Source organism: Astatotilapia calliptera, chromosome 14 (assembly GCF_900246225.1).
Source record: "Astatotilapia calliptera chromosome 14, fAstCal1.2, whole genome shotgun sequence".
In the NCBI taxonomy this organism is placed as follows: domain Eukaryota; kingdom Metazoa; phylum Chordata; class Actinopteri; order Cichliformes; family Cichlidae; genus Astatotilapia; species Astatotilapia calliptera.
Window position 1 is genome coordinate 33,504,701 of NC_039315.1, and position 10,285 is coordinate 33,514,985.

The 10,285-nt window shown below is 38.7% G+C and overlaps 2 protein-coding genes across 2 annotated transcripts; one reads left to right on the forward strand and one right to left on the reverse strand.

The window, feature by feature from the left end:
- Nucleotides 1-272: 272 nt before the first annotated feature.
- On the forward strand, nt 273-3,423 carry vma12 (vacuolar ATPase assembly factor VMA12). Its single transcript, XM_026192451.1, has 6 exons — nt 273-691; nt 824-897; nt 1,119-1,208; nt 2,568-2,610; nt 2,687-2,799; nt 2,907-3,423. Exons 1-6 carry the CDS (start codon nt 508-510, stop codon nt 3,000-3,002), a joined length of 600 nt encoding a protein of 199 aa, XP_026048236.1. The 5' UTR covers nt 273-507; the 3' UTR covers nt 3,003-3,423.
- Nucleotides 3,424-6,285: 2,862 nt separating this feature from the next.
- Nucleotides 6,286-9,086, reverse strand: sebox (SEBOX homeobox). Its single transcript, XM_026192639.1, has 3 exons — nt 8,984-9,086; nt 8,240-8,445; nt 6,286-7,157 (listed from the first exon to the last, which is right to left on the reverse strand). The coding sequence occupies exons 1-3, from the start codon at nt 9,084-9,086 to the stop codon at nt 6,459-6,461; spliced, it is 1,008 nt and encodes a 335-aa protein (XP_026048424.1). The 3' UTR covers nt 6,286-6,458.
- Nucleotides 9,087-10,285: the final 1,199 nt, after the last annotated feature.

Genomic DNA, 10,285 nt, shown 5'->3' on the forward strand with positions numbered 1-10,285 from the left:
AGTTTGGGACAATTTAGTGTTGGAAAGTTGTGTCCCATCAAAAGTACTGTTGCTTAAATTTGTGTCAAAGCTTAGTAATGCAAAAGCGGTAAGTTCTACGAGTTTATGATGAGTCCTTTAAGGCCCCAAAAGGTAAGGTGTCATGTCGTGAGAAACGTTTAAGTTAAAAATGAAACAAATCATTATTATAAACTTGGCGTATTGGCGTCTTGGCATTTTCACAATAATATATATATGACTGATGTTTTACAAAAAAAAAAGAAAAAAAACGTAAATAAAACGTCAGGAAGATGGTCACGTGAGCGATTACGTCAGCCTGTCACAAGACAAGCAATATGGCTGCGTACCAGGGTTTTTATTTGTTTTTAGCAGATGCTGGGTTTCGTTTTTAAACGGTACATTTCAGTAGATATAAAGTAAAGCCCGTGTTTATATTGAGGCCAGGTTTGACAGAAAACGTTATTTAAATAGTTGCTTCGAAAAAACTCGTTTAATTTTTGGTGCATCATGGCTTCTGCATTTGTGGTGGGGGATAAATTCAGAAATAAAGTGACACATTTACTGGGAAAGTCGGAGTCAGCTCTTCCTCGAGCATTGGGAGAAGAGCTGGAGGAGGTTCTTGAAAAACCGGAACCAACAATCCTGCCATTCAGTACAGCGAGGAAGATCAAGAAATATCTTCAGGACAATGGTGAAAAAAGAAAAAACTGAATTATGTGTGTGTGTGTGTGTGTGTGTGTGTGTGTGTGTGTGTGTGTGTGTGTGTGTGTGTGTGTGTGTGTACAATTTCATAACATTTTTTACCGTGCCTGCATTTATCCAGGGCATCCATTCTACCTGCATGAGTTGCTGGAGGATAGCTCGCTTCACCTGCCTGAAATCGTGAAGCCTCCTAGGGTAAGTAAATTCCTGCACGTTTTGTGATGTACACTCATGCGCATCCTTTGCTGTTACACTGTATTCACATGTGAGTGATAGACCATAGGTCTGTAGACCTACTGCAGTGTTAACATGTAGTAATTTCTGCAACTTGGCCCCGTGTAATTAGAGTGTTTTCACAGAAGGCCCAGCCAGTGTAATGAGAAAAACTAAACTGTGACTTCTTCCTCTCACTTCAGAACCCTGAGCTGGTCGCCCGTCTTGAGAAGATTAAAGCTAAACTAGCCAATGAAGAATACAAAAGGATCACAAGAAATGTCAATGCTCAGGTACATTTTTTGTTAATATTAAAAGCATCTTTGCCATTTCAGGGTCGATACACTGGGTGTGCTGTTGAAATGTTTGGATGTTTGTTTGTTTTTCTCATGGTGAGGAGTACAAACCATCCTCGTCCATGCCAGTTCTTAAAACGATGGGATGGTGATGTAATGCAAATAAAAAAATATAGATAGATTGCAAGTTAGAATGTTTATGGATGGCTTCCAAGCTTGAGGTTCATAATGTACATCTGAAGAAGTCTACTTTCTCACTTAACGACATGATAAAAAAAATGCCAGAACAGAATATTTTGCAAGTCTTATAGAAATTATATAGAAATTTGGGTGTCATATTTGACAGTTCAATGTCGCCAGAGAGTCACTCCAAACAGCTGGTTCTGAACTGTTTTTATCATCTAAGAAACATGTCTAAACTCAGACTACTGGTGTCAAAGGCAGAACTTGAGATGATTATTCATGTTTCTATTTCTTCTCATTTGAATTGTATTAACGGTCTTTTTTACTTGTTTCAACAAATCAGCTTTGGATGGCCTTCAGACTTTACAGAATTCTGCGGCAAGACTTTTAACTGGCACTAAGAAGAGGTCACATATTACTCTAGTTTTGGCTTCTCTTCATTGGTTGCCAGTAAACTTTAGGTTTCATTTTAAAATTTTAGTTTTAACTTTTAGAGCTCTACATGGTGAAGCTCCCCAGTATATCTCTGACCTGTTGAAACCTCATGCATCTTCCCAAGCACTTAGGTCTTCAGGTCAGAAGTTACTATTGGTCCACGTACTAGTTTCAAAACACGTGGGGATTGGGCTTTTCAGGCACCAAGGCTGTGGAATTCTCTTCCGTTGTCTTAACCCTGTCTTTTAAAATGGCCTAAATGGTAAATGGCCTGTATTTATATAGCGCTTTTCTAGTCCCTAAGGACCCCAAAGCGCTTTACATATCCAGTCATCCACCCATTCACGCACACATTCACACACTGGTGATGGTAAGCTACATTGTAGCCACAGCCACCCTGGGGCGCACTGACAGAGGCGAGGCTGCCGGACACTGGCGCCACCAGGCCCTCTGACCACCACCAGTAGGCAACAGGTGAAGTGTCTTGCCCAAGGACACAACGACCGAGACTGTCCAAGCCGGGGCTCGAACCGGCAACCTTCCCATTACAAGGCGAACTCCCAACTCTTGAGCCACGATTTAAATTGTTCTCATTCATTTTTTTAAAATTATGCATTTTTCCAAAGACAGAGAAAATGTGCTCATTTTTTCCAAAGTGCTGAGTTTGATTGTGGGGTTCACACACAAGTTATATTTTGAAAATATTTAACAGTTTTCTTTTTTTGTTTGATTTTCCAGGAAATCAACCGCCATGGCGTGCTGTCAGATTTCGGACAGCAGGGTGAGTGTACTGTTGAGCATCTCATTATAGAGGCTGGATTGTGCATCCTTAGCTTATGTACCTTCTCTCTCTGCAGTGCGGTCAGTCAAAGCAGTTGTGGTCACCATATTCAACTTCCTGGTTACAATAGTTGCTGCTTTTGCCTGTTCCTACATGGGCAGTCAGTACTTGTTCACTGAGACTACGGCGGTAAGAGAAGCGGTCCTGCTGCTGTCCGTCCCATTATAAAACTTCTCTGTATTTTGTGACGTTCTTGTTTTGCTTTACTGAAATTGTTTCCAACATTTGTTTTGCAGCGGGTGATCTCAGCGGTGATCGCCGCATCAGTAGTTGGGCTTGCTGAGCTGTATGTCCTGGTCCGGACCATGGAGGGAGACCTAGGGGAACCATAGCAGCTGTTACCTTTGGAATCAACACCTTGTAGGCAGGAGTCTGTAAGGCCTCTGGCAGCCACAGCCAAGCCCGTGGTTCAGAGCAGAACGCTCACTCTGAAACCTCTGTGGTCTTTCTTTCTTTTTGAATTGTTTCAGGAATTATTGATGAAAAAATAAAACGTCCTGAGAATTTCTAAATAGAAATGGTTCCAAGCTCCAAAGTATTTGTTCTTTGACATTCTGCATCCCTTTCTAGTGAAATGAAAATACTCAAAATACTTCGTATTTATTTCCCAGATTTTTGTTTTTACTCTAAAACTACAGCGTAGTTTTTTCCTCTCTGCTGTGTAAAATGAATGATGAGGTTCTTTTCTGCTCTGAGATGAAATCATATTTCATATGATTTTTATCAAATAAATCATCTAAAACAGTCCATTCATCTCAGATGTCCATTTGTGGATTTTCTGCCTGTTGCTGTTGGTAGATCACAACCAAAGGGGGGAGCACAGGGAAGACAAAAGAGCAGCTTGAGGTGGCAACGAATCACAACCCTTAAAAAAATTTAGTTTAGATCATGCAGTCCAGTAACAAATAACAATAAATGTCCCAAAGCATTTTAAGAGGGCTGCCAAGTGGGGAGATTTGCATCTTGGACACCTGCACGCATTAAATGTGGTATTAGCTTGATGAAAACATTGATACTCAAAGTTCTTAAAACCTGCAATGTTGGAGGGGTCTATAGCCTATTTCACATGGTGTAGGCCAAATCGTATGCTTTGGACAAGTTGTCGGTACCATGAAGTCTTCGTTGCACTTACAACTTTTCAGATATATAACCACCTTTAGCTCTTTATTATTTCATCTATGAAAACTTGGGCAGCACAAAAGTGATGTGACCCAACAGATGAACATTGTCTCCTGACACTGAGAGAGTCATATTTTCCAGTACGTCAAAACCAGTCAACAAGCTTAATATATTTGGCAGATCCAATGCATATACAGAGAAAACTAACCAACAATGATAAATGCAAGTTTTTTTTTAAACAATCAAAAGAAGCTAGCATACAGACTTTAAGTCATTTGGCTTATTGTTTTGCCACGAGGATGTCCTTGTGTTGACTTTTCTGGAAAAGTCACCATCTGTGGCCAGTAATAATGGTCAGTCATAATGTTTACTGGACGGTTTCCACCTGACAGATGTGCTAATAATAATCTCCTGATCTGTGCTTACTATATCTGGTTTGAAGTGAAATATCAAGCCGAACAACACGTAAACAACCGATTACTGTCCAGTACAGTAGCTGTGCTTTAAGATCATCATGCTGAGAACAACAACACAGAAGATCCTTTTTTACTGATCCCCTCTCCAGATAAGGTTTCATAGTTCTGTAAATTATGCCCCCCCCCCCCCCCCCCCCCCCCCCGTCAAGTTCTGTCATATCAGTGGAAGGATTAAAAGATGTGACTGCATCCTGGAATACCAAAAAAAAAGTCTCTTCCTAAGATCTGAGATTTGACACCAGGATTAAAGGTTTATTGAAAGATTATTTGGTATTAAAAATGATTATGATATGCAGAGATCTCTGTCCAGCTCTGAACAAACAGTGGGCACTCCCGTCTGTCATATTTGCCTCTGTATTATGCCTCTAATGTAATATTTCAAAACTTAAATCCAGGTCAAATTACAGAGGCGGTAAGCTGATAGACCCAGAGCTCTGACTTTAATTTAGTTCTTATTTTGCTTTCATTTTTCCCCTTCCCCTTAGGCCATGTAAACCCTGTGATACTTACAGCACAAAGAGATATGATAAAAATATATTTTGATTTAGAAAATAATTATTCCTGTCGTGGTATCCTACCACAAGGAATCATTTTAATCTGGATGTTTTGAAAAATAATACTCTTGGGGTCACAGCATTAAACATGTCCTGGTTCAGCAGGAGAACAGGAGCTGGCTTCTGTGAGGAGAAACCATGATATATACAGCAGTATCTCTCTGATGGAGAGATCTCTCAGATCTGACCATAGGTTATACAACTTCTGACATTAATACATTTTCAAAATTTCATGAGCTTTGTGTATTTGGCTCTTTAAAAAAATGTTAATAAGAACAAGTTTCATTAAAAATGCCGATAGGACATCAACATACCCTGTGGGTAAAGGGCAAATTGTGTGATTCAAGTAGTTTTTTGTTTTTTTTTTTTTTTTTTGGGGGGGGGGGGGGGCTTGAAGATTGTGCTTGAACTAAATACATTACAAAAGATACTGCTTTGGCTGATGACTTTATACTGTCTATGACACCACTGACAAAGATATGAAACAGTTAATAACAACTATCAGTTTCAAGTAGTTAGCCAAAAGTAGCTCAAATAACAAAAAGTACAGATGCTAAAACTACTTGATAAATGTCTAGAAAAAGGATATAAGCTAAAAGCTATGGTGAGCTGCTAAAACTAATGGGTAAATGTTAAAATCACTTAGTTGGAATTAGGTAACTATTAGCCAAAATACCCTAATAGCTAATTGTTAGAGAATTGATATTACCTAAAGCCATGCTGTCCCCTAAAAGTCCCCTAATTACTGTTAGTAGGCAAACTGTTACTTGGTTAAATAAAACTACATGATAAATCATTAGCTGTAGCATATAATGGTTGAAAAGGATATAATAAGTGACTTGATTATAAAAACTTGACTTACTTAAAAACTGACACTTAAATTTAATAAAAAATACTGACAAAAAGTACATGTTACAAGTTTATGAGGCTTCAAGTTTGGGAACTACAGTGGTACAAACTAATGGGAACTTTTTCACTTTAACCTATGATGTTCGCTAAATATTATTTATTTTCAAAACTAGATAAAAAAATGTGGGGTTTTTGGTAATATTAGTACTGTAAAGTAGTTCCAGCCTTGCAAGCTACAATATTAAAACACAACATACAGTTAACAATAATGAATAATAATAATTTCAATGAACTGATATTTTCTGCATATTTTGGTAATAATACCTTTGTATTGCTACTGAACAAAATAAACTACACAACTGAACAGTTATGTGAAAATATGATTTGCGGTTGTATTATTTGATTATACAAAAACATGAAACAAGCTTCATGTTACATATGTTGTATGTGCTTACTTCCAGCTTCACAAAATGCAGTTTATACTATCAGAAATTTTTAAAAACTAACTTAAAAAAAAACATTTTTAATTAATTTGTATTAGATTTTAAAAATAACAGATTCTATTAAAATAAAAACAAGAACAATTGTTTTTGACAAGTAACAGTAAGATTCAAAACTGTGATCAGTTGCCTCAGTTTATTCCCCAAAATATACAAGACATAATTCAAAACATAAAATATACAACTGGACAAATCAGCATCGTAACAATTCTACTCTACTTCACAGTATTACAGCCTTGTCTGAAATTCATCAGCTGTGGTAAAACACAGGACAGATTTTGATACATTCATCAGAATTCAAGAAAATTGGTAACAATAGCAGCGTTATAGATCAGGTCTGAGATATATCCCATCGAGGTCTGTGGTCCCAGTTGTGGGTGATGATGGTGGTGGTGGTGGTTCTGTCCCTGACCTTGAGAGATTTCCCAGTACATTGGCTGAGGGTGGGAAGGGACAACCTGATCTACTGAGGCATGACTGCCAGTTCCAGTGCCTCCGCTGCACAGTGCCTGATGAGGTCCAGATGGAGCCAAGCTCCGGGACTTGAAGTTCCTGAAGGCCTGATAGGAGCATGTAGATGCAGCGTGGTGAGGCTGCCTGGTGATGGACTGATGAAACGAACCAGGAATGAAACCAGTGAGTGAGGCTCCTAAGTGCTGTTGCTGCTGCCCGTGGTACTCCTCTTCCCAGAGACGAGACTCTGAGGGTTTGGAGCAGCTACGAGTGGACTGCTGATGGAGGGATGAGGAACATGGTGGCGATGACATGGGGTTACTGTAGATTTGCATCCAATCTGAGTAAATCTGCGGGACCTCCTCACAGGAGTGGTTCTGTTCTGGCCTGAACATGTCTGCCAGAGTGTTTGAATACGTGGAAGTCGCAGGGCCGGAGGAGGGATCCACAAAACCTCTAACTCCAAGGACAGACTTGGTGGACTTGGAGAGTCTACCGGTCTTAATACTTCTAGCTCTTCTGTTTTGGAACCACACCTGTGGGAAATGGCAAAATTTATAATGAATTAGTCTTACATAGCCAATTTCAGTTTATGCATCCAAATTCTGCTCAGGGTACCATGTTCATCAAAACAAATACTGGGGTTAGATAGATTTTTTGGGTTGTAATTTTCTTGTCTTCGTAAATGGACTGACTCTTATATAAAGCTTTTTTACTCTACTTGAGCACTCAAAGCATCTTAAACAACATGCCACATTCAGCCATTCACACAAACACTTTTTGTGCACCTAAATGCTTTCTTTCTAATGTTCATAATCCAATAAAGCATTAGAACAATTTGGGATTAGTTCCTAATTTCCTTACATCCTCTCCACACTTTTACCCTCTTTTGTGACTCTGCATACAAGCTCTGCCAGATATTGCAACTAATAATGCTGAAGTATTTAACAGTATTAACAGTAAAGAGTAGAGGAAACTTTATAATGCTGTTTGACATGTTAGCTCCGGTCCTATGCTGGGGTAACATTGAGACTTTGCTAACATGTGACATGGTTAAGCTGTCTCCTGACTTTGATTGGAGTTTTCATGTGTGACAAAAACGTTTATCACACATAAACATTTACTTCATAAAGGAACACAGAACATGGACAGAAATATTTAGAAGGAAAGAAGGCAGATAGATGCTTGGTAAATATAAAAGAAAGAGAAAACGGGTATCACATCATCCTCTGCCTGCCTAAAACAGACTTAACTTCAGGTATGACTATCCTTATATGAGTCATATATATAGTCTATATATAGTCATATGGGCTCATTTGTTATTATTTTAAGTTCTTTAATGATTTTGATCTTTAATTGAGAAAAAGAAGAACAGTATCATTTATAAAGAATAGCTACAAAATATGTACTGAAGATATTTTTTTTGCTGTAGTGGTCCCAATTATTGTCTCCGTGGTCTAAAGGAGACCTATTCTCTGTGGGTTCATCGTGACCAACAACAAATCAGTCAAGATAGTGTAAATTAAATTAAAATAAGTAAATTGTTTCATTACAGCCACTTTAAATAGGCTAGGAGAAACTTGGAGTTTCAGACTGAACATCCGACCAGCAGCCTCACCTGTATCTTGCTCTCAGGCAGGTGTGTGTGCGCGGCCAGCCTTTCCCGCAGGGTGATGTCCGGGTAGGGGGTCACAGCGAAGGCCTGCTCCAGCTCAGACAGCTGCGCACGGCTGAAGATGGTCCTCTTCCTTTTCCTCTGACCCTCCATCAAACCGATGCCTCTGTCCGGCTCCGGAGAGGATACGGCACTCCCACTGCGGGCATCTTCCAATTACAATGCAAATATCAAGAAAAATGTCAAACAGTTGAAAAAATAATGGTCTATAATAAATAAATAAATAGCCTTTCAGAAAGGGAAATCTTGTTGTGGTGATGGAAAATATCACAACCCATAAACTTGTCAACATTTAGGTTCTTTTGTGTTTGACCGTGGATTGTAATAATAACTATTGTTATCATTATTATATTATAATAATAATTATTATTACACTTATTTATTAACAAGAAATTAAAGAACAAAAAAAATATTTTCGTAATTTAGAAATTATTTACTTTATAGAATACATTTTATTATAGCCTTGAACCTAGGAATATGTGTATCTGTTAAGAATAAAAAAAATTTATAATAATAACTTTCAGATTTATTTTCTCAGCCATCTTTTTGTTTACTTTTATCCTATTAGACTATTTTATTGTAATATACAATATAATTCAACCATTCATTGAGTTTTGTTGGGAAAAGCTGATTCTATGAAGCAGCCGGTCAGAAAGTCAAAAGTGTTTTTTGCTCTCTGTGACTCACCTTTTGAGTGTTTCTGTTCTCCGAATAATGCCTTGAAATCTGCCAGGTCTTTCTGCTGGTTCTGCTTGAGTAAAGAGAAGTCTGAGTCCATGAACAGAGCCATAACTCCACACACACACAAACACACCTCTGCCGCTTGCCTTCACCGATGCTGAGAGTTGAGGAGGAGTCAGGAGCTTCTTATACCGCGTTCAGATCAGATGGGACACCCAGCCCTCTGCATCCAGTAAATCTCCAATTACTTACTGACTTGTTTTCCTGCCTCTTTAAGTCTTCCGGACCTGCTCAGGCACCATTTATAGAGTCATTTTTATAGGTCCTGAGAGAAGATTTCCGAAATGAGCCTACATTTATTATTTTTTTTCTCAGCCAAATGTCATCATGATACAGATCATATATTCTTTAAAGTCCATCTTGCAGAAACACATGTGATAATCTCATGTGATGTCAGATTATGACACTTGATAATCTTTGTGTTCTGCTACATCGTCCTTCTCAAGCTAACAGCTAATGTGATAAATGTCACCAGTAAACAGTGTGGCTGTACTTGCAGAGTACATCTGAACACTGAAATAAACTACTGAGCACACACAGAAAATAAAGTACCTTATTGAACTAAAATATATCTCTGCCCTGAGACCTAGTGGAACTCAAATAGGTTTAATCTGTTTTTGCTCACTAAAAGCGCTCACCACCTGCAACAGTCACACTCCTCCAAAAATGCTGTTTATGTGGCTTATAAAGATAATGTATTATTATAAAAAAAAATTCTCAAGAGGCCTGCTGCAACTAGACACATGTTTGACATAAAATAACTCACCTGCTTCTTCAGATATCAGTGAGGCTGGTTCAGTGTCAGGTGTGTGGGTGTGGGGTGATATGAGTGGGACAGCCAAGCCTGAGCCAGAGGTTTGGTCTGTTGGTTCTTGCAGCAAGCCGGCAGATATGTGATTTAGTATACATATGCACAGAAGGTCTGCCTGCACCAATTACTTGTTGACTAAAGTATAAAAAAAATAATAAAATAAGAAATGAGGTAAGCTAGCAAACACTAGGAAAGTCAAGCAGTTTCTTTCATGTACAAGTATATTTCCACCTGTCTCTTTTCCTACCGCTCCAAAGTTCAGCGTCAGCGCGTGCACCTGGACTAAACCAAATCACGAAATAAGGACGGGGGAGGTGGGGTCAGAGGTTGACTGGATTTACTCTTTGTTTCGAAAAACAAAACAAAACCAATATTAGGAAACAAACACCTTTGAAGCAAACCGCATTTATGGTCATGTATGGAAGCCATATTGATGG

What these genes read in the sequence shown, in the direction of transcription:
- vma12 (XM_026192451.1), top strand. Translation starts at nt 508, where the DNA reads ATGGCTTCTGCATTTGTGGTGGGGGATAAATTCAGAAATAAAGTGACA. An exon ending in GAAATATCTTCAGGACAATG is followed by an intron (nt 692 to 823) that starts GTGAAAAAAGAA and finishes GCATTTATCCAG; the next exon opens with GGCATCCATTCTACCTGCAT. An exon ending in AAATCGTGAAGCCTCCTAGG is followed by an intron (nt 898 to 1,118) that starts GTAAGTAAATTC and finishes CTCTCACTTCAG; the next exon opens with AACCCTGAGCTGGTCGCCCG.
- sebox (XM_026192639.1), bottom strand. Translation starts at nt 9,086, where the DNA reads ATGGCTCTGTTCATGGACTCAGACTTCTCTTTACTCAAGCAGAACCAG. An exon ending in AGAACAGAAACACTCAAAAG is followed by an intron (nt 8,446 to 8,983) that starts GTGAGTCACAGA and finishes TGTAATTGGAAG; the next exon opens with ATGCCCGCAGTGGGAGTGCC. An exon ending in TGCCTGAGAGCAAGATACAG is followed by an intron (nt 7,158 to 8,239) that starts GTGAGGCTGCTG and finishes CATTTCCCACAG; the next exon opens with GTGTGGTTCCAAAACAGAAG.